General features: G+C 40.7%; 1 protein-coding gene across 11 annotated transcripts in view; it reads left to right on the top strand.

Moving 5' to 3' along the window:
- SETD2 (SET domain containing 2, histone lysine methyltransferase) overlaps nucleotides 1-24,535 on the top strand; it is a 152,063-nt gene that overhangs the window by 95,713 nt on the left and 31,815 nt on the right. For 3 of the 11 annotated variants that reach the window (XR_004058863.1, XM_010374759.2, XM_030936368.1), the window contains 3 exons: nucleotides 5,925-5,973; nucleotides 10,984-11,167; nucleotides 15,843-16,512. Coding sequence is in view for 3 of the 11 variants with exons in the window: in XM_010374759.2 (XP_010373061.1) it covers nucleotides 5,925-5,973; nucleotides 10,984-11,167; nucleotides 15,843-16,512 (903 nt within the window). In the remaining 8 variants the exon portion in view is untranslated. Of the gene's footprint in view, nucleotides 1-5,924; nucleotides 5,974-8,720; nucleotides 8,782-10,983; nucleotides 11,168-15,842; nucleotides 16,513-24,535 lie in introns of those variants that run through there. The other 8 variants (XR_004058854.1, XM_030936373.1, XR_004058856.1 and 5 more) reach the window with 8 other exon arrangements.

The following is a 24,535-nucleotide window of genomic DNA, read 5'->3' as shown; positions in this document are numbered from 1 at the left end:
CTCAGCCTCCTGAGTGGCTGGGACTATAGGCATGGGCTGCCATGCCCAGTTAATTTTTTCATTTTTCTTTTTTTTTTTTTTTTTTTTTTGAGACAGAGTCTTGCTCTGTCGCCCAGGCTGGAGTGCAGTGGCGAGATCTCGGCTCACTGCAAGCTCTGCCTTCCAGGTTCACGCCATTCTCCTGCCTCAGCCTCCCGAGTAGCTGGAACTACTTAGACACCCGCCACCATGCCCTGCTGATTTCTTGTATTTTTTTAGTAGAGACAGGGTTTCACCGTGTTAGCCAGGATGGTCTCTATCTCCTGACCTCATGATACGCCCACCTCAGCCTCCCAAAGTGCTGGGATTACAGGCATGAGCCACCATGCCCGGCCCTAGTGTTTTCATTTTTCTGTAGATGAGGTCTTGCTATATTGCACAGGCTCCTGGGCTCAAGCGATCTGCCTGCCTTGGCCTCCCAAAGTGTTGGGATTACAGGTGTGAGCCTCTGCACCCAGCCTTGCTCAGTCTTTTTTTCTCTTTCTCAGTATTGCTGTCATTTGGGAAAATATTTAGGAAAACAGGTTCGGTTGGCCTATACGAGATTTGATCTGTGCTTGTTAACAAGGAATAAGTAAATCTAGTCTTAGTTTTCAAAAATAAATCTGTTATTACAGAACAGATAATCTGATCTCTATATGACAAAAGGTGGAAATCTTACTCTTGTAAATTATTTTTTTCTTTTTTTTTTCTGTTTTTTTGAGACGGAGTCTCGCTCTGTCGCCCTGGCTGAAGTGCAGTGGCGTGATCTCAGCTCATTGCAAGCTTCGCCTCCCAGATTCACACCATTCTCCTGACTCAGCCTTCCAAGTAGCTGGGACTACAGGCACCCGCCACCACACCCGGCTAATTTTTTGTATTTTTAGTAGAGAGGAGGTTTCACCATGTTAGCCAGGATGGTCTTCATCTCCTGACATCGTGATCCACCCACCTTGGCCTCCCGAAGTACTGGGATTACAGGCGTGAGCCACCGTGCCCGGCCATTATTTTGTTCTTGTAAGTGTTGTTTAGCTCAGGAACAGTCTAAACCAGTGGTAACTTTTTTTTTTTTGTCAGAAAAAGATTTCTTATAAATTATTTAATAATTTTGTTTTAATCCTGTTTCTATAGTATATTTTTAGAGTTTATTTGGGATGTATTAATGAAGTGCTGCATTGGTTCCAATGAGTACTTTTTGAGCCTGTTATAAGAAAACATTGTAAAATAAGCCATGTGACCTGGTAGTAGTAGGTAACTTGTTCAAGTGTTTATTAATAAAAAATATACTATATGGAACATGACTATTTCAAGTTAAAGACTCTACCTTTTACTTTTATTTGCTTATTTTTTTCTGTATGTTTTCTGTCTTGGCAATCTCCAGCAGTATCACTATATGTTATTGTTTCTTAATTGTTTCTTAAATTTCCCCAAATTGTGATCTTTTGCTTTAGCCTGTTTCCTGAATTTCAGATGTATATTTATCACTCTGACGCTGGAAATACAAAATGTTTTGGGCTCTAGGTGAGGCCTTTGAACAGTAGTTCTTTCCAGGGATAAAAGTGATTGATGGTATAGTGATAAAAAGCATAGGGTATATGCAGTACTTTGAGTTCATGTAGCACTGTGTAGATGATTTCTATAAATTAGAAGTAGAATTTCACTTGTTGGTCCATTCAGAAAGGAATTGAGTGCTGATTATGTTCCAGACACTGTTCTTGGTGCTAGATATAGCAAAGAATAAGACAGTATGGGCCCATAATAATTACAGCTTGAGTGTGTGTGATTTGTGTGTGTTAGTTGAGATTTGCACCTAGACACTAAAGAAATAAGAGGATAATATGTAAGGAATATCAGATGGAGTGTGAAAGCAGATTCTTTTAGGACTGTCTGAGGGCAAGATCAGTCCTAGAACCATGGTCTCCTAACTTACAGAATATCAAACATACCAGGCATAGTGGCACGCACCTGTAGGCCAGCTACTTGGGAAGCTGAGATCGAAGCATCCCTTGAGCATGGGAGTTTGAGGGTGCAGTGGGCCATGATCACACCACTGCACTGGACATGATGGCTTCCAGCACTTTGGGAGGCTAAGACAGGAGGATCACTTGAGGCCAGAAGTTTGAGACCAGCCTGGGCAACACAGCCAGACCCCATCTCTATATACACACATACACACACAATATTAAATCTTAGAACATCCACAGTCATTGTCTTCAGTATTCTCTTCAGTAAATAAAATTTTGAGACCTTATAGATCTGAAAAATGTCCTTATCCTATTCTCCTTTGTTTGGCAGATAATATAATTATCATTTGAAATGTTCTCTTATAGTATGCGAGTCTCTTGAGTGGAATATTTAACAAAGTAAGGTGATTTTACATTAAGGGTTAACATAAATGAAGCCAATTTAGACAAACATTTTCTGTAACAGACTCTGTGGCCTATAGAAGTGACATTATTCCAGACAGACTCAAGTATCACTGAGACTAATACTATTTATTCACAAGACAGAATGATCTTAAGAAATGTCAAAGTTATCCTCAAGTGGCTGCTTCCTTCTCAACTTTCAATATTGTGGGACTTTGGAAAACTTCAGTTGTATTTTCAGGATCCCACTCTTAATATGTAAAATAAGGAGGAGAGAGTAGGTAATCTGCATTGCCAGCTTAAATTTTGTATGTAGCCTTGACTATATAAAGAGGGAGGATCAAGTTAGCGACTCCAACTGCTTGGGTACATATTGATAGAAATTGTTTCTCATATGATTAGGCACATAGTAAATAGTAGCTCCTGGTCATTAGTCAGTAGTAATCATTTTGTGAACATCAGAATACATTTTCAACTTAGTAGTGGATCTAAACTTTTGAATGTAACTAAGAATTTATCTTTGAGAAGCGTTTCTGGTGGTACATTAACTGCCACTACAGAGTGGGTCCCCAACTTGAGGCCTGTGTAATAAATTACTTTAAATGTTTGTAATGAATGCGTATGATGCCAAGATACTATGCAAAATAAACTAGGTCAAAATTGTGTTATTCTTAGTTGGACCCTCAGTACATCAGTTCTAAGTACCTTTTCTGAATGAACCTGCTGTCTTTTTGGAGTGCCTAGGTTTACAGATTACCTAATGCAAATGTTGTTTCCAAGCTTCTTAAGATTAGCAGAATACCTTTTTTCCCTTATAGTGTGGGTAGATGGTAATAGGTGGCATTCTTACTTTTTCCTGTCTGGTAACCCCTCTGAGAGGCAGATAGAGGAGTAAGACACACAGAACCAGCTTGCTCCTTCCTGTCTTTACTCCTGATTCATTATTACCCGCAGCTAAAATTGACAACTCAGTAACTTCAGATGTCCCTCATAGTAGCAGATGGGAATGTATCCCCTCTCTAGAGGCAAAAGCAGATCAAGAGCAAAGAGAGCCCAGATGTCTGTTAGCTGAGGGCAGACCTACCTAGTTTTTTCTCCCAGATTCTCTCTTGTGGGAAGGGGTGAGTGAAGATGTTAAGAATAGCCAGTAGTTCAGTAGTTCTCAACCTTCTCTGTGTATCAGAATCATCTGAGGAGCTTTTTAAAAATAGGCATATCTGGCACCCACTAAATCAAAGAGATTTAGATTCACTTTGTCTTGGGTGGTATTTCCATGAAAGCTTCTTGGGTGGTTTAATTGTACAACCAGGGTAGAGAATCACAGCTCTAATGAAAGTCCTACATAGGAGAGGTTAAGGGGATGGAGGATGTCACCTACATTTGTACATAAATCTCAGAATGGTACTCCTTCTCAAAATAATGTTGTTAGGCATGTCCTGTGTCATCTAGCACAGAAGAAGTACTCTGGAGTTAGACTGTCTGGTAGCATCATAACCTTGGGCAGGTTGCTAAGCTTTTTAAATAAGTTTTCTTTTTGGAAAATTGAGGTAATAGTACTTACCTCATAGGGTTGTTTTGAAGCTCAAATAAGATAATATATTTGAAGGGCCGGGTGCAGTGGCTCACATTTGTAATTCCAGAACTTTGGGAGGCCAAGGTGGGCAGATCATGAGGTCAGGAGTTTGAGACCAGGCTGGCCAACATGATGAAACCCCATCTCTACTAAAAATACAAAAATTAGCCAGGCATGGTGGCACGCGCCTATAATCCCGGTTACTGGGGAGGCTAAGAAGAATCACTTGAACCTGGGAGGCAGAGGTTGCAATGAGCTGAGATCATACCACTGCACTCCAGCCTGGGCAACAGAGACTGCCATTCAAAAAACAAAACAAAAAGATAGGCTGGGCACGGTGGCTTACACCTGTAATCCCAGAACTTTGAGAGGCCAGATCATGAGGTCAGGGGTTCGAGACCAGCCTGGCTAACATGGTGAAACCCTGTCTCTACTAAAATACAAAAATTAGCTGGGCACAGTGGTGTGTGCCTGTAATCCCTGCTACTCAGGAGGCTGAGGCAGGAGAATTGCTTGAACCCAGGAGGCAGAGGTTGCAGTGGGCTGAGATTGTGCCACTTTACCCCAGCCTGGATGACAGAGCAAGACTCCATCTCAAAAAAAAAAAAGTGTATTTGAAATGTTCAGCATGATACCTGGCACACAGTATAAGTGCATAATTAATTATAATCATCATCTTTATTAATTTGTCAGCATGCATATAGTATTGGAGGCTTAAAAATTTTTTTCATTTATATAGATTTCCCTGGATCTGTGCAGTCCACATTGATCATTTTTAATGGCAACTGAATATTACATCATGACCTTTCCTCAGTTGTGACGTGGCTTATTATTTTTCACAAATGTTGTTAGAAGCAACAATTGTGGAGAGGAGGCCACACAGGTGTGGTTAATATCATGAGATTCCTCTGAAGGGAGGATATCACCTTATGTATCATTGAGAGTGTGTGGGCTTGTTACTGGCCCACTTAAGATGACTGGATAAGAAAGTATTGTGCCCAGTAGTTACTCGATGGACTGTGGAATAGTGAAGAGCTGTTAAAAAACAAAATAGGTTCTAGGCCTTAGATAACACAACGAGAAAAGGTACTTAAAAGCCTTTAAAACAGTTCACATTTCTCAGGATCAATTTTGGTACAGTGATCAAGAGGACCAGTGAACTAATACTTAACCTTTATGTTTTTTATAACAATTACAATGTAAAAGTAAATATTACGTTGGCCATTAGTCATGTTGGTTTTGCATTTTTAGAAAAATGCACTGAATAGTAGGAGTTGTCCTTACATACACAATTTTTCTGAAGTGTTTTTATATAACTGGGTAGTTACTAACCTTTTCTTTCTGTGAGTAGAGATGGCAAGTGCACATTAGAATTATGAATACTTGGCCAGGCATGGATGGTGGCTTACACCTGTAATCCCACCACTTTGGGAGGCTGAGCAGATTGCTTGAGCCCAGGAGTTTGAGACCAGCCTGGGCAATATGATGAAACCCCATCTCTACAAAATTAGAAAAAATTAACTGGGCATGGTGGCATCCACCTGTGGTCCCAGCTACTTGGGAGGCTGAGGTGGAAGGATTGCTTGTGCCTGGGAGGCAGAGGTTGCAGTGAGCCAAGATCATGGCAGCGCCTTTCAGCCTGGGTGACAGAGCGAGACCCTATCTCAAAAAAAAAAAAGATTGTCAGGAAGCGTATTCTTGCCCAGTCACTTAGTGTGCTACTTTGCTAGTGAGATCGTACAAGCTGGATAGATGTAAATATATATATTTGTGCTATATATTTTTTACTTGTTTTTAAGGGGCCAGGATATATTCTTATTTAAAGCCCAGATATAAGTCAAATTTTAGAGAATAAGTGCCAGCTTGTTCCTTTCCATTTCTTTATTGTCATGTGAAAACAATCAGTTTCAAAGCAATCACCATTTCCACCCTCACTAATAACCCTCCCTCTGGTTTATTTTTTGCAGGAGGTATATCGAATTCCAAAGAAAAGTCAAACTGAAAAGGAGAACACAAGTAGGTATTCAGAGATACTCTGTGTTGATGGCTTTACAAATATTCTTTTGTTATGTGCAGAGGTAACTGATAAGAACTTGAGTGTTCTTGTTTTTGAAACTAGAGAATATATAACTAGGCAAATGAAATATTTGGTGTAAAAGTTTGGAAACTTGTGCTTTTATTCTTAATGACGTTTTGCCGAAGGAACTGTCTCTTACACTGTTTTGTTGTTGCTTCCTTGAACTCAGTCTTTACTATTTTTTTTTCTATTCATTTGTCCTCTAGAGCAGACATTCTTTATTTTTTTATTTAGTCTTTTTTTCTTCTATTATTGTGATTTTGATTTTTTTTTCCTTCACACCAGATAGAGCAGGCATTCTTAAATCTATACTTCTAGATGTCTTTGGGAGGGTCTTTACCTCAAGATATTTATATGCAGCTGGGCAGGGTGGCTCACACCTGTAATCCTAGCACTTTGGGAAGTTGAAGCAGGTGGATTGCTTGAGCCCAAGAGTTCGAGACCAGCCTGGGCAACATGGTGATACCCTGTCTCTACAAAAAATACAAAAATATTAGCCAAGTATAGTGGCATGTTCCTGTAATCCTAATTACCAGGAGGTTGAGGTAGAAGGATCACCTGAGCCTAGGAAATTGAGGCTGCAGTAAGCCGTGATCGTGCCACTGTACTCCAGCCTGAGCAACAAAGTGAGGCCCTGTCTCCAAAAGGAAAAAAGATGTGTAAAATTCTGTATGTACACAGTTGACCCTTGAACAACACAGGGGATACAGATACTGACCCTGTGCAGTCAAAATTCCACATAACTTTTAACTCCCCATATTTTGTATGTTATGTGTATTGTGTACTATATTCTTAAAGTAAGCTAGATAAAAATGTTATTAAGAAAATCATAAGAGAAAATATATTTACTCTTCATTAAGTGGAAATAGATCATCATAAAGGTCTTCATCTTATCTTCACCTTGAGCAGGCTGAGGAGGAAGAGGAGGGATTAGTTTTGCTGTCTTGGGTGGCATAGGCAGAAGAAAATCCACATATAAGTTGACTACTTTCATGCAGTTCAAACTCATGTTGTTCAAGGGTTGACTCAAGGGTTGACTGTATTTACTTTTCTGAGGCAAATTCAAAACTTTGATCAGATTCTCAGTCACCCCTGAAAAGGTTAGAATCATTGTTTCAGAATGGATAGCAGGGAGGCCATGGGAGTCTGGTTTCTGGACTTTACTACTTAGTTACATTTCCAACAAACTTTTTTGTTGATTTGTTTTTTAGAGACAGTGTCTTACTGTGTCATGCAGGCTGAAGCACGGTGACACCATGATAGTTCTCACTGCAGCCTCGAACTCCTGGGCTCAGGCAATCCTCTTGCCTCAGCCTCTTGAGTAGCTGAGACTATAGGTGTGTGCCACCATGCCTGGTTAATTATTTATTTATTTATTTATTTACTTATTTTTTGTAGAGACAGAGTCTCGCTGTGTTACCCAGGCTAGACTTGAACTCCTGTCCTTAAGTGCTCCTCCTGTGTTAGCCTCCCAAAGTGCTGGGATCACAGACACAAGCCACTATGCCCAGCCTTAAGAATTTCTTTCCTTTCCTCCAGCAAACTTAGAGATTCAAGGAATGGGATCACTTATTGTGGTTATTGATTTCATGAGTACCTCCACCACTGACCCCACTATAAATAGAATGAAGAAGCCAGTGTGACAATTTTTTTTGTCTTTTTATTTTTGGTGTGCATAACTTTTTATATAATCTTAGTCTTTTTGGTTAAAGACCTGTGAGATACCCTTTGCACCACTGTTTATCTTTCGAGTATTTTTAGTTCCACTCTCTGGTTTAGTCTCTTCATAGCTGCACATTCTACTTAGGGCTGCAAAGAACTCTTCCTATGAAAAAGAAGGCAGGACTGGGCAATAGTGGTTGGCAAAACCAGTGGCACCACTATAGGATTGATTATCAGAAGCTAGCTTTCTGGGATCACTGAGTTAAAACTATTAGTAGCAACACAAGCAAAGCTTAAATACCTATGAGCATTTCTTCACAATATTTTGCAAATATGTAGTCTGGTGTGGCTAGATATTTGCAAAATATTGTGGAGAAATAATTTGCATCCATGAGATGCAGAGGATGATCTGTAATGAACATTTATATCTTTTCAGAGAGTAGCCTCTTTTCTGCCAACCTTAGTCTCTCTTTCACATGTGGAACCCTCCGTTTCAGTCTCAGGTTTCTAGAACAAGAAAATGCTTATAATATATAATGCTTATAATTATATATATTATATATATATATATATATATGCATGCCTGGTTTCCACTTCTTAATGTCAAACAATTAAAGCTTAGAACCTTTAACATTCAGAAGGATTGCCAGGTGTGGTGGCTCACGCCTGTAATCCCAGCACTTTGGGAGGCCGAGGCGGGCGGATCACGAGGTCAAGAGATCGAGACCATCCTGGCTAACACAGTGAAACGCTGTCTCCACTAAAAATACAAAAAAAGAAAAAATTAGCCAGGCGTGGTGGCGGGCGCCTGTAGTCCCAGCTACTCGGGAGGCTGAGGCAGGAGAATGGCGTGAACCTGGGAAGGCGAGCTTGCAGTGAGCTGAAATTGCACCATTGCACTCCAGCCTGGGCGACAGAGTGAGACTCCATCTCAAAAAAAAAAAAAAGAAAAAAAATTCAGAAGGATTGTGAAACACTTCAGGAAATACGTAATCTAACTTTACCCTCATTTTTATAATACTAGGAAATCAGCCTGAATAAATGGAATGACTTGTCTGCCTCACATATTCTAAGATGCAGAGTCAGAATGTGAACTGTTGGTATGATTCCTTTTTTGTTTTATCAGGGTATAGTGAAGAAAGAGTCACATTTTAAGGAAATTTATACTAGGTAAGAATCCTGGGTTTGCAGGAGAAAACAAGATAAACATGGGTAGATCCAGATGCAACTGTATAATGGTACCTCATAAAAGGATGTAGTGCTAATACCTTGTGAGCTGGAGCAGTTAATTTAATTATACTGCATTTTCTACCAGCATGTGGTACAAATGAGTTATGTTAGCTTCTCATTGACAGATGTTCATACCTGGCTATAGATTAGTAACCATGTTGCAAATACTTGGGATTTTGGGCCACCTCAAAGGAGAATCGTGAGAAAGGCTTATGAAACCTAACTCAGTTGCTGAGGGAGTAAAACAACCCATAGCACGTTTTTATGAGATGAGAAAAAGAAAAAGCAGTAAATGTTTATTGAGACTCTTCCTTGTCCTGTGAGAGAAATTCTCAATAAGAGAGCAATACTAACATACACAAAGCAACAGCATATTATGCTAGTCAACTGATATTGAAATGTTTAGTGGTGAGATTTAGTTGTTTTTTTTTCCCTCCCGAGATGGAGTCTAGCTGTGTTACCCAGGCTGGAGTGCAGTGGCACCATCTCGGCTCACTTCAACCTCTGCCTCCTGGGTTCAAGCCATTCTCCTGCCTCAGCCTCCCAAATAGCTAGGATTACAGGCACCTGCCACCATGCCCAGCTAATTTTTGTATTTTTAGTATAGGCGGGGTTTTACTGTGTTGGCCAGGCTGGTCTCGAACTCCTAATCTCATGATCTGCCCGCCTTGGCCTTCCAAAGTGCTGGGATTACAAGTGTGAGCCACAGCGCCCGGCCGAGATTTAGACTTCTTAAGGAGATGAGAAACTAGGAGGTGTGATCTGTGAAAAGTAGTACTTAGGACAGCTTTGGAGAGCACTGGAATGGAATTGGGTAAGTGAAAACAGTGAGATTAAGAACCATTCTAGGTAAAGAGAGACACTGTAAATTAAGAAGGTTATTAATACCATCTTTGAATAGGAAGCTGGCATCTGATTTTTTGGTTTGTTGGTTTGTTTTTTTAAGAGACAGGATCTTGCTCTGTTGCCCAGGCTGAAGTGCAGTGGTGTAAACAGAGTTCGTTACATCCTAGAATGCCTGGGCTGAAGCAGTCTTCCTGCCTCAGCCTCTTGCAAGTAGCTGGGACTACAGGTGTGTGCCACCATGCCCAGCCTGGTATTATGTTTTTTTAAGATGTGGCTCTCTGGCTTTGATGACTTCCAAAGTTATCACCTGAGTTTGAGATATTTTTCTTTTATAGTTATACCTTTGACTCTTGAACAACACAAGTCCACATATACAGTGGATTTTTTTGTCAACCAAATGTGCATAGAAAATATAGTATTCATAAGATATGAAACCAGCCTATAAGGAGGGGCAGCTTTTTGTATATGTGAGTTCTGTGAGGTGGATTGTGGGACATGAGTATGCACAGATTCTGGTGTGGAGGGAAGGGGTTCCTGGAACCAGTCCCCCATTTATACCAAGAGATAACTGTAGTTCATTAAAATGTTGCTTGATAAGCCACTTTTTAAATTTTAAGAAATGGGGTCTTGCTTTGTTTGCCCAGGCTTGACTGCAGTGGTGCAATCATAGCTCACTGCTGCCTTGAACTCCTGGGCTTAAGCGATCCTCCCACCTCAGTCTCCTAAGTAGCCGGGACTGCAGCCACCATGCGTACCTTAAAAAAAAAAAAAAATTAGACTTTTCTCATTGAGGTTCTTATGCTTAGGACATCAGGCTGCTTTTCTGTAGATTATAAATATGAAGAGTTATAGGGTAGTTAAAGGCTTTTACATTTTTTAACTGACAAGTAAACTGCCTTGCTAAATGTAATGGGAATATCTTGCCTGCATGTGCCCACAGAACTTACAGAAATGTTAACAGCTTAGACTGAGTCTTTGGTGGGAAAAAGACGAACAGGGCATTTGTGAAAGAGACTTTTAGTGAATAGAGTACACACAGACATAAGACCTTGTATCTCATTCAAATTCAGGACTGGGTATATGAGGGAGGAGTCCATAGATACATTTGTTGGATAGAAGTTTTGTTATACAGTTGATATGTTGTCATGATGGAGAAAAGTCCACCAAATAAACTTAAAAACAACAACAACAACAACAACCTTTTCTCTTAGCAGCTGAACGAGGAAGGGATGCTGTTGGCTTCAGAGATCAAACACCTGCCCCAAAGACTCCTAATAGGTCAAGAGAGAGAGACCCAGACAAACAAACTCAAAATAAAGAGAAAAGGAAACGAAGAGGCTCCCTCTCACCACCACCTTCTGCCTATGAGCGGGGAACAAAAAGGCCAGATGACAGGTAAGTGGCCTGTGTGAGTTTTTTTGTTTTTGTTTTTGTTTTGAGCAAGTTAAAAAGTACCCAAGTCATATACTTCTGATTTTGAACACCAAGGACTTTTGGAATTAGTATTTGCATTTTGATGAGTGAGTATACAACTTTGCTGATAAATCTTAAGATAGATTCTCTGTTGACAGTAGTAGTAGCTGTGAAGATTAATAGGTTTTGGTTCTTGAATGGTTCCTATTTGATAATATTTAAATGTCATTTTGGGAGCCAAAGATTTGTTCTTTCAAGTGCAATGGGGGTTGGTAGGAGATAAGTATTCAAAGATAATGGTGATTCTTTAAAAGCCAGAACTTTTCTGGCTTTTCTTGTGAGTTTTGTGCCATACTAATTAAAATGCTGATTTTTAATAAATCTAGTCAGAAGCTCTCTTGATAATGCTGGTAGAAAAACAAACCATGTAATCATTTACTGGAGGCTAGAAAACATTTATCCCAGACAAGTCCTTTTTAAATTAAATTTGCTTTTTAAAAAATTGAGATAAAGCATTATACACCGCAGTTGGCAGAATTTTTTAGTTTTAAACTATCTGGGTATGTAATGTGATTTTTATTTGCATTCCCCTGATTACTAAATAGATTGAACATCTTGTCATATATTTATTGTCCATTTCTTTCTTTTGCATGTAGTTAACCAGTTTTCTCAGCACCATTTATTGAAAAGTCTGTCCTTTCCCCCACTGTAAGTTCTTGGTGCCTTTGTTGAAGATCAGTTGGTTTGTAAATGGGTAGATTTATATCTGCATTCTCTGTTCTGTTCTGTTGATCTATGTGTCTGTTTTTATGCCAGTACCATGTTGTTTTGGTTACTATAGCTTTGTATTGGCCATTTCTGTTTCCTGTTCTGTGAAGTATCTTTTTTTTTTTTTTTTAGTGAGACGGAGACTTGCTCTGTTGCCCAGGCTGAAGTGCAGTGGCGCAATCTCGGCTCACTGCAAGCTCCGCCTCCTGGGTTCACACCATTCTCCTACCTCAGCCTCCTGAGTATCTAGGACTACAGGCGCCCGCCACCATGCCCGGCTAATTTGTTGTAGTTTTAGTAGAGACAGGGTTTCACTGTTTTAACCAGGATGGTCTCGATCTCCTGACCTCGTGATCCGCCTGCCTCATCCTCCCAAAGTGCTGGGATTACAGGCATGAGTCACTGCGCCCGGCTGTTCTGTGAAGTATCTTATATGTGTAGTTCATTCATTGAATTATTTGTCTTTTTTAGTTGTATGTGTCCTTTATATTCTAAATATAGTTTTGTCTTGGTGATAATTGTTGCAAATATCTTCTCCTAGTTTTCTGCTTGTATTTTGACTCTTTTTGTACCTTTTGATAAATAGAATTTTATGATTTAGCTGAATGTATCATATATGGTATGTTTTCTTTATGGTTTTTGCTTATTGTGTCTTAAGAAATCCTTCCCTACCCTTGAGGAGGAGATTTTTTTTGTATTTTAAGGGAATTAAATCCTTAATCCATTTGGAATTAATTTTTGTATATGTTATAAGGGAGGGATTCAGTTTTATTTTTCTCTAATACCCAGTTGTCCCAGCACCATTTACTTGAAAACCCATCCTTTTCACTTGTCTGCAGTGCTGCCTCTCTCCCACAAATTTTCATATATGGGAAGACCTTTTTCTGGGGCTCATGATGACTGTAGCTTCTATTAGGTCTTCGTAGCAAAACACTACCCCTTTCTTGGTTTTCCTCTGGGAAATCTTGTCTTTTCTCAGACTTTTATTCTTCTTTAGAATCTGCTTCCTTAGAACCCTACCCACCAAAGAGATGATTCTGTAGCGACTTAACATTGATACAATTTTGGGTATGCTTATCTCTAATTAGGTCTCTTTTGAGACAGGGTCTTACTCTGTTGCCCAGGCTTGAGTGCAGTGGCATGATCATGGCTCACTGCAGCCTTGCTTTACCTGCACCAGCGCAGGCAATCCTCCCACTTCAGCCCCCATCCAGTAGGTGGGACTACAAGGAAGTGCCACGACCCCCGGTTTTTTTGTTTTTTTGTGGAGACGGGAGTTTTGCCATTTTGCCCAGGCTGGTCTTGAATTCCTGGGTCTCGAGGCTGTCAGATCACCTAAGGTTAGGTGTCGGATCACCTAAGGTCAGGAGTTCAAGACCAGTCTGGCCAACATGGTGAAACCCCGTCTCTGTTAAAAATACAAAAAATTAGCCGGGCATGGTGTCTCACGCCTGTAATCCCAGCTACTTGAGAAGCTGAGGCATGAGAGTCGCTTGAACCCAGGAGGCAGAGGTTGCAGTGAGCTGAGAACACACCATGCACTCCAGCCTGGGTGACAGAGCAAGACTGTCTGAAAAAATAAATAAAATGCATACAGTTTTGTAACCACCACCACAAGCATGATACAGAGCACTTCCATCGCCTTAAAAAATTCCTGGTCAGGCATGGTGGCTCATGCCTGTAATCCCAGTACTTTGGGAGGCCAAGGTGGGTGGATCATGAGGTCAGGAGTTTGAGACCAACCTGGCCAATATAGTGAAACCCCATCTCTACCAAAAATACAAAACTTACCCAGGTGTAGTGGCACGTGCCTGTAGTCCCAGCTACTCAGGAGTCTGAGGCAGGAGAATCGTTTGAACCCGGGAGGCGGAGGCTGCAGTGAGCTGAGATTATGTCGCTGCACTCCAGCCTGGGTGACAGAGCAAGACTCCATCTCAAAAAAAAAAAGAAAAAAATTCCTGGCCAAGCGCAGTGACTTACGCCTGCAATCCCAGCACTTTGAGAGACTGAGGCAGGTGGATAACTTGAGGTCAGGAGTTCAAGACCAGCCTGACCACCATGGTGAAACCTGTCTCTACTGTGAATGCAAAAATTAGCCAGGCATGGTGATGCGCCTCTGTAATCCCAGTTACTGGGGAGATTAAGGCAGGAGAAGCACTTGAACCTGGGAGGTGGAGGTTGCAGTGAGCCAATATCACACCATTGTGCACCAGTCTGGGTGACAAGAACGAGCCTCCCTCTCAAAAAAACAAAACAAAACAAAACAAAAAAGGCCAGGCGCGGTGGCTTACACCTGTAATCCCAGAACTTTGGGAGTCCACGGTGGGCAGATCACGAGGTCAGGAGATTGAGACCAACCTGGCGAACACTGTGAAACCCTGTCTCTACTAAAAATACAAAAAAAAAAAAAAAATTGCTGGGCGTGGTGGTGGGCGCCTGTAGTCCCAGCTACTCGGGAGGCTGAGGCAGGAGAATGGCATGAACCCGGGGGTGGAGCTTGCAGTGAGCGGAAATTGCGTCACTGCACTCCAGCCTGGGCAACAGAGCAAGACTGTCTTAAAAAAAAAAAAAAAAAAAAAAAAAATTCCCTTGTGCCCGTTTGTAGTCAGTCCGTTCCACATCCCTAACTGCTGGCAACCACTGATCTGCTTTCTGACCCTCTCGTTTTGTCTTCTCCATAATGTCAAAAAAAAAGTGGTATATAGTATGTAGCATTTGAATCTGCCTTCTTTCACTTGTCATATTGCATTTTAGATTCATTCATCTATGTTATTGTGTCTCAATGGTTTTTTTTTTTTTATTGCTGAGTAGTCCATTGTATTCATGTACCATAGTTGATGAATTCATCATTTCAGAGACATTTGACTGTTGTGAATATTGCTGCTATGTACAAGTCTTATGTGAATATTCTCCATCTTTCTTTTTTCTTTTCTTTTCTTTTTTTTTTTTTTGAGACGGAATCTTGCCCTGTTGCCCAGGCTGGAGTGCAGTGGCGCGATCTCAGATCACTCCCACCTCTGCCTCCCGGGTTCAAGCGATTCTCCTGCCTCAGCCTCTTGCATAGCTGGGATTACAGGCACACGCCACCATGCCCAGCTAATTTTTGTATTTTTAGTAGAGACGGGGTTTCACCATGTTGGCCAGGCTGGTCTTGAACTCCTGACCTCAGTTGATCTGCCCGCCTCATCATGCCTGGCCTCTCGCTCATATTTGAAAGAAAGTTTTTTGGGGGAAATAGTTTTCTCTCAACATTCTGACTCTATTCTTCAGTTTTCTGGCTTCCCTTAACTGTTTTTGTGAGACTTGGTCTAATTTTCGTCCTTCTCTAATCTGGCTTTTCTCTTGGTCTACTTTTAAGATGTTCTTTTTGTATATGGCTTTCTACTGTATATTTTTATGAGGATTTCTTTTTCTTTTCCTAGTTGGAATTCATTAGACTTTTGAATTTGAAGGTTACTTTTCAAGTATTTCTCTTCATATCTGATCTCCTGCTTGACCATACTGTGGAATTTAGGGACAATAAATTGGATTGAGTATTGGATTATTTCTTGATTTATAACACTTATTCTGTTTTTTATTTTAATTTTAGAATTTGTGATTATAGCACTGTCCCCAGCTATAAAGAATAGGTTGCTATATCTATCTATAATCTTAAAATTCTAGAAACCTAAGGAAAGAGATGAAATTATTTTCATCTCATTATCAGTTCCTTGGGATTCTGTTCTGTCTGCAAGACAAGCTGAGTAATTTTGAGTATAGTTTTAAACTAGTGCCAAATGGGGTTTGGTGTGGTTAGTGGTTTAGTCATGAGTGACATAATACTTATTAGTGCTTTGATTATGTCTGTGATTTAGGGAGAAACTTTTTGTGGTCCTTATTTTCTTTCTAGATATGATACACCAACTTCTAAAAAGAAAGTACGAATTAAAGACCGCAATAAACTTTCTACAGAGGAACGCCGAAAGTTGTTTGAGCAAGAGGTGGCTCAACGGGAGGCTCAGAAACAACAGCAACAGATGCAGAACCTGGGAATGACATCACCACTGCCCTATGACTCTCTTGGTTATAATGCCCCACATCATCCCTTTGCCGGTTACCCACCAGGTTATCCCATGCAGGCCTATGTGGATCCCAGCAACCCTAATGCTGGAAAGGTGCTCCTGCCCACACCCAGCATGGACCCAGTGTGTTCTCCAGCTCCTTATGATCATGCTCAGCCCATGGTGGGACATTCTACAGAACCCCTTTCTGCCCCACCACCAGTACCAGTGGTGCCACATGTGGCAGCTCCTGTGGAAGTTTCCAGTTCCCAGTATGTGACCCAGAGTGAAGGTGTAGTACACCAAGACTCCAGCGTTGCTGTCTTGCCAGTGCCGGCCCCCGGCCCAGTTCAGGGACAGAATTATAGTGTCTGGGATTCAAACCAACAGTCTGTCAGTGTACAGCAGCAGTACTCCCCTGCACAGTCTCAAGCAACCATATATTATCAAGGACAGACATGTCCAACAGTCTATGGTGTGACATCACCTTATTCACAGACAACTCCACCAATTGTACAGGTAACTAATTCTGAAACTTCGCTTTTCTGCTTTATGGTGTTTTCATGGGATGTTAGTTAAATCTGGGACAGGGGAGGAAGTCCTACCATGGACTACTTGCATATGTTGATGAACTTTGTATGTATTGGTTATGTATTGTGTGAAATATTGCCAAAACTTGGCAGCTAAGACAATAGGTAAGTATTTTCTCACAGTTACCATGGGTCAGTAACTCAGAAGCAGCTTAGCAGCGTGGATCTGGCTCAGGGTTTTCCATGAAATTACAGTCAAGCTGTTAGCCATGGCTGCAGTCATCTGAAGGCTGAACTAGATATAAAGGATTCACTTTCCAACTTACTCACACCGTTGTTAGCAGGCCTCTATTTCTGCCAAGGGAGAACCCTTTTTGTGTTTTCTAAAATCATGGTCAGGCCAGGCTGTGGTAGCTTACACCTGTAATCTCAGCACTTTGGGAGGCCGAGGTGGACAGATCACCTGAAGTCAGGAGTTTGCGATCAGCCAGGCCAACATGGTGAAACCCCGTCTCTACTAAAAAATACAAAAAATTAGCTGGCAATGGTGGCTCATGCCTGTAATCCCAGCTACTTGGTAGGCTGAGGCAGGAGAATCACTTGAACCCGGGAGGCAGAGGTTGCAGTGAGCCGAGATAGTGTCACTGTACTCCAGTCTGGACAACAGGGCGAGATGCCATCTCAAAAAATAAATAAATAAAATCAAGTTTGTTTGTTTATTTATTTTTTAATTATACAAGGCAGAACTTTTTTTTTTTTTTTTTTTTTGAGATGGAGTCTCGCTCTGTCGCCCAGGCTGGAGTGCAGTGGCGTGATCTCAGCTCACTGCAAGCTCCACCTCCTGGGTTCATGTTATTCTTCTGCCTCAGCCTCCCGAGTAGCTGGGACTACAGGTGCCTGCCACCATGCCTGGCTAATTTTTTGTATTTTTAGTAGAGATGGGGCTTCACCATGTTAGCCGGGATGGTCTTGATCTCCTGACCTTGTGATCCACCCACCTCGGCCTCCCAAAAGTGTTGGGATTACAGGTGTGAGCCACCGTGCCTGGCCGGCAGAACTTTTTTTTATTTTTATTTTATTTTAAGAGATTAGGTCTTGCTCTGCCACCCAGGCTGGAGTACAGTGATGTGATCATAGCTGACTGCAGCCTTAAACTCCTAGGCTCAAGTGATCTTCCCACCTCCCGAATAGCTGGGACTACAGGTGTGCATCACTGTACCCTGCTAATTTTTTTTTAAGAGATGAGGTCTCACTGTGTTGCCCAGGCTGGTCTTGAACTCCTGGCCTAGAGCAGTTCTCCTACCTTGGCCCTCCCAAAGTGTTGAGATTATAGGCATGAGCCACTGCGCCTGGCCAGCAGTACATTTAAAGCTGTAGAAACAAAAACATTGAAAGCATTATCATCACCGCATTTCTATCTCTCTCCCAGCACTCCTTGTTACCCCTTAAAAATGAAGTATTGTGGATATTGAAGACTCCCAACAGTGTTTCCTGCACATAATACTTAGTATTTAATAGTAATTTTTACTTCTGTTCATGTTTTCATAGTGAAGCTGTATTTAAAACATTTGTTAAAATGGCCATGACAAGGTATCCTGCTTTAATTACTAAAACTCTAACTGTATTAACTACTTTCATTTTTTATGATCCTTTAAAGCACGTTTTATATATTTTATATATTTGTCTTGACTTGAGCTTTTTATATCATGTTTTCCTACTTAAAATGATTTTTTTTTTTTTAAAGATAGTAAGTCAGACTTTATTTAAGAGGAGCCAGAGGGGATAAGTATGGGGACCACTGTGGTGGGACTTGGAGTAGGGAAAAGAGATTTGACTCAATTCCTTAAAATGATTTGTAACCACTTTTTCAAATTATTTACTATTGTACTATATGTGTGTGTACATATATATACACATACATAAATGTTTTAATGGGTATAATACCCTATTTGCTTATATAGTCATCCAGTTCACTGGGGGTAGTCATTTAAATGGAAAATTATTTTTCATAATTATAAATAGCATTCTATTAAACATGCTTATAGTTTTTTTCTGCTTTTTGTTTGTTGTTTGGTTTAAAATGACTGTTACATTGTTCCAGAAGGCTAGTGAAAATATGGGCATTGGTCATCAGGTATGAATTTTGTGTGTGTGTGTGTGTGTGTGTGTGTGTGTGTGTGTGTGTGTGTAGGGACAGGGTATGTTTAATTCTGCCTCCAACAGAATGTTTTGGGTTTTGGTTTTGTTTTACTGTCAATTTGACTTGGATATGAGCCATATTCTTTGTTGGCCAAGCCATTAGTTTTGAGTTTTTCCCTAAAAATATGTGTCAGGGATACAGTAAAAATGGTTTACGTCTCTCCTCATTCCTATTCCTGAAATATGTCCTCTCTTAGCTCTAGAGTCTAAGCAACAGCAATGAAAGGTATCCATTAAAGACAGTAAAGAGCTCACTGGTCATATGGTTTTTATTATAAAATAAAATCCATTTATTCCTTCCCAATGAGAAAAAAAATTATTTTGTGTTTATTCGTTAGCCATAAGAGCCAAGCATCACAATTTACTCGCTTCTAGTCTTTCAGTCTGTCCCTATCAAGAAGTACTTACTGATTCCCTAATCTGCTTTGTGTGTACTTAAGTAGTAGGTAAATGGGCTGTGATGGTTCAACTATCCTTCCATTCCTCACTGTGTGAGATTAGTTGATCAGATGATATTGGGCTTTGGGGGTATTGAGAAACATAGAATATATTGTTAGTGTGTGTTTCGAGTCCTGGTTTATCGTTTACTGTGTATCCTAGAAACAGGCATTAATATTCTTGAGTCCTTGTTTTCTCATCTACAAAATGAACAGAATGCCTCAGGATGGTTTTGATTTGCATAAGATAAGGGATATTAATAATGATAGATTCAAGGCACCGTATACCTTGATGGTTACTTACAGTTATACACATAGTTACCTTAATAGTATTGAGGGGAAATTATTGACAGTAATGGGCTGTGAAATAACATCTGGTCATGTTCATCCTTCTGGTGTCTGGCCCTAAAAATCTGACCTCTAGGAGACTTGAAGTCTGTGTTGTTGAAGCCCAGTGTTAACCATACAGTGTGGCTACTCAGAGTTCACAAGCTGTGATAACCTTGGTGGTGAAGTAATATGTAACATGATATAATATACATTTATGTCTGTATATCTACATATTCGGTATCTTTAATATTTGGAGCAAATGTGTTATCAGAGGTGACTGATTTTTTTTACACAACTGCATACTAAACAGAAAAGCTCAATTTTAACAGAGGTCATGTAATTTGTAGTGGTCTTGTGACAGTAATAAGTGACTTATTCTCACAGAGTTATACTAAATTACATCTCAAGAGTTTGAGTGCTTAGACTGTAATTTTTCATTTTAGGTTGGTTCAAAAGTAGTCATGGCTTTTGCTGTTAAAAATGGCGAAAACTACTTTTGTACTGACCTAATATAAAGTGAAGTGATTCAGATATAAAGTAATTTAATGATTTTTTTATTCTTCTAGAAGTGGTGACAGAAAAATTGTATTTTTCCCTCTAAAACCTATTGGACCTTCTCAGATTTATTCTGTAATTCCCATTAGAAATCACATTTTAGCCGGGCGCAGTGGCTCACGCCTGTAATCCCAGCACTTTGGGAGGCCAAAGCGGGTGGATCATGAGGTCAGGAGATCGAGACCATCCTGGCTAACATGGTGAAACCCCGTCTCTACTAGAAATACAAAAAAATTAGCCGGGCGTGATGGCGGGCCCCTGTAGTCCCGCCTACTCGGGAGGCTGAGGCAGGAGAATGGCGAGAACCTGGGAGGCGGAGCTTGCATGCGCTGAGATCGCGCCACTGCACTCCAGGCTGGGCGACAGAGCAAGACTCTGTCTCAAAAAAAAAAAAAAAAAAAAAATCACATTTTAGGCCTGGCATGGTGGCTCACTTCTGTAATCCCAGCACTTTTGAAGGCCAAGGTGGGCGGATCATCTGAGGTCAGGAGTTCAAGACCAGCCTGGCCAACATGGTGAAACCCCATCTCTACAAAAATTAGCTGGGCATGATGGCGGGTGTCTGTAATCCCAGCCACTGGGGAGGCTGAGGCAGGAGAATCATTTGAACCCGGGAGGCGGAGATTGCAGTGAACCAAGATTGCACCATTGCACTCTAGCCTGGGAGACAGAGCGAGACTCCGTCCCCAGAAAAAGTCACAGTTTAAAGATACTCCTAGCGGATATATAGTTGAGAAACTAGCATTTTTGTAAAATTTTTTCTTCATCTCTTTTTTTTTTTTGGAGACAGTGTCTGGCTCTATCACCCAGGCTAGAGTGCAGTGGCGCAATCTCGGCTCACTGCAACCTCTACCTCCCAGGTTCAAGAGATTCTCCTGCCTGAGCCTCACTAGTAGCTGGGATTACAGGTGTGCACTACCACTCCCAGCTAATTTTTTGTATTTTTAGTAGAGACAGGGTTTTGCCATGTTGGTCAGGCTGGTCTCGAATTCCTGATCTCAGGTGATCCTCCTGCCTCAGCCTCCCAAAGTGCTGGGATTACAGGCTTGAACCACCATGCCTGGCCTCATTTGTGTAATTTTAAGTCATTTGAATGAGCACGCTCTTCAAATCTCATACAGGTTTTTCAGCCGGGCTTGGTGGCTCACATCTGTAATCCCAGCACTTTGAGAGGCTGCAGCAGGAAGATCACTTGAACCCAGGAGTTTGAAACCAGCTTAGGTAATATAGTGAGACCCTATCTCTACAAAAAGTAAATAAAATTAGCCGAGTGTGGTGGCACATGCCTGTGGTCCCAGCTATTTGGGAGGGCTGAGATGGAAAGATTGCTTAAATCCAGGAGATTGAGGCTGCAGTAAGCCGAGATTGTGCCACTGCACTCCAGCCTGGGTACAGAAAAACAAACATTCATGTTTTTCTGTGATACAGAAAAAATGAAACAGAAATCTCATGTAGGTTTTTCCTTAGCAAATAGATAAGTCACATGATAATATGTACATGTCTCGCAAACGTGTGTATCTTCTGCATTATTCCAGTCATACTGCAAATCGCTTTCCCTTCTTGGTTTATAGAAACCAAATTCATACTGTTAAAAGCCTAGAAGTCTTTTTTTAAAAAATAAGTAGATACTGCTGTTGTTATCTCCCAGCCAGCATTTGGAAGTGGTCTTCTAAACCACAGCTTTATTCCATATGAGTCAAATACTAGTGTCTGCATAATGAGCCTTACTTAAACATCTGATCTTGTCAGAAAAATTCTTCATGAGTATATTGTCAATGATGGCCAAAGAAATTCTGTCCTCCAAAATATTAACAGTTTTCTATTGTACATTTGGATGATTGACTTCCTGGTTACTCTAGAAATAACATGTTTTATCGTGGTGAATTTTTTTTTTTTTTTCTCAAAATTAAGAGTTTGAACTAGCTTTTTTCTTGTTTTATAAAATCAGAATATCGGAATATTAAATGTTCACACTCAGAATATGTGAGGTAATTATGAAATCCATTCTATTCCAAATAAGTGAACGTACCAGTAGTAGGAAATGAAGTCAAAGAAGTTACAATAGGGTCTTAGGAGGAGCTTTAAGAGGATTTTTGGCTGTTAGGCTGAGTAATGTGGAAATCCACTGAAGCAGTTAAAATTGAAGAAAGCATGATCTGAGATGTTTTGAGAGGATCACTGGCTGCTCTGGGTAAAAGAGATTGCAGGAGTCAAGGGCAAAAGTAGGAGACTGGCCAGGCATGGTGGCTCATGCCTGTAATCTAAGCACTTTGGGAGGCTGATGTGGGAGGATCGCTTGAGCCTAGTAGTTTGAGATCAGCCTGGGTAACATGCCAAAACCTTATCTTTACAAAAAAATAGAAAAATTAGTTGGATGTGGTAGCATGCTTCTGTTCTGTAGTCTCAGCTACTCAGGAGGCCGAGGCAGGAGGATCATCTGAGCCCACGAGGTCAAGGCTGTTGTGAGCCTTGATGGCACCACTGCTTTCCAGCCTCGATAACAGAGTGAGACCTTGTCTCAGCAAAAAAAAAAAAAAAAAAAAAAAATGTAGGGAGACAAATAATGGTCATGGCAAGATAATATGGTCACTTGCACATGGTATGAGTGGAGGGATAAGAAAATAGGCCAGGTACAGTGGCTCACATCTATAATCCCAGCACTTTGGGAAGCCGAGGTGTGGGGATCACTTGAAGTCAGGAGTTCAGGACCAGCCTGGCCAACATGGTGAAAGCTTGTCTCTACTAAAAATACAAAAAAATTAGGTGGGCTTGGTGGCGCACGCCTGTAATCCCAGCTACTCAGGAGGCTGAGGCAGGAGAATTGCTTGAACCCAGGCAGCAGAGGTTACAGTGAGTTGAGACCATACCACTGCACTTCAGCCTGGGTGACAGAGTGAGACTCTGTCTCAAAAAAAAAAAAAAAAAAAAAAAGAGAAAATGTATACAGGTTGAGTATCCCTTATCTGTAATGCTTCGGACCTGAAGTGTTTTGTATTTTGGATTTTTTTCAGATTTGGGAATACTTACATTATATATACTTAGTGATTGAGCATCCCTAAGCCAAAATCCAAAGTATTCCAGTGAGTATTTCCTTTGAGCACCATGTGAACACTCAAAAAGTTTCATATTTTGTAGCATTTAGGATTTCTGATTAGGGAAATCAGAAATGTTTATGCTCAACCTGTACATAAATGCAATCATGTACCATGCAATGGCATTTTGGTCCACAACAGATGGCATTTATGACAGTGATCCTCGTAAAATTATTATGGAGGTGAAAAATTCTTCTGGCCTTGTGACGTCTTGATGATCCTGACTTTGTGTAAGCGTAGGCTAATGTGTGTGTTTATGTCTTAGTTTTTGTTTTTTTATGTTGATACATAATAGGTGTACGTATTTTCAGGGTACATGTGATAATCATATAATTAGTAAAAATCAGTGTATTGAGATATCCATCACCATAAATATTTGTCTTTTCTTTATGCTAGAAACATTCAATTATTCTCTTCTAGCTGTTTTGAAATATGTAATAAGATTATTGTAAAGTATAGATACCTTATTGATCTATCAAATACTTGATCCTGTTTCCTCTATCAAATTGTATGTTTTTCCCATATATATGGGAAAAACTTATACAGTAAGTTTATATATATAAGAAAAGGTTATAAATAGATGTAAAAATATATAAACTGGTAAGTTTATATATGTAAGAATATATATGTTTATATATTTAGAAAAAACTTACAGAATAAAAATAAGGATACAAAGAAAATATTTGGGCCGGGCGCGGTGGCTCACGCCTGTAATCCCAGCACTTTGGGAGGCCGAGGCGGGCTGATCACGAGGTCAGGAGATTGAGACCATCCTGGCTAACACGGTGAAACCCTGTCTCTACTAAAAATAGAAAAAATTAGCCGGGCGTGGTGGTGCGTGCCTGTAGTCCCAGCTACTCGGAGGCTGAGGCAGGAGAACGGCGGAGCTTGCATTGCAGTGAGCCGAGATCATGCCATTGCACTCTAGCCTGGGTGACAAAGCAAGACTCTGTCTCAAAAAAAAAAAAAGTAAAGAAAATATTTGGCCCAGTGTGTTGTCTCACATCTGTAATCCCAACAGTCTGGGAGGCCGAGGCAGGAGAATCACTGGAACACAAGAGTTCAAGACCAGCCTAGATGACATAACGAAACCCTGTTTCTACAAATTTGTTTTTAATTAGCTGGGCGTGGTAGCACATACTTGGGAGGCTGAGATGGAAAGATTGCTTCAGTCCAGGAGTTCAAGGCTACAGTAAGCTATGATCACACTACATTCCAGCCTGGGTGACAGAACGAGACTCTATTTAAAAAAAAATACAGGCCGGGTGTGGTGGCTCACACCTGTAATCCCAGCACTTTGGGAGGCCAAGGTGGGCGGATCACAAGGTCAGGAGATGGAGACCATCCTGGCCAACATGGTGAAACCCCGTCTCTATTAAAATACAAAAAATTAATTGGG

This window comes from Rhinopithecus roxellana, chromosome 1 (assembly GCF_007565055.1).
Source record: "Rhinopithecus roxellana isolate Shanxi Qingling chromosome 1, ASM756505v1, whole genome shotgun sequence".
Lineage (NCBI taxonomy): Eukaryota > Metazoa > Chordata > Mammalia > Primates > Cercopithecidae > Rhinopithecus > Rhinopithecus roxellana.
This window is presented reverse-complemented; position numbering and strand designations above follow the sequence as displayed.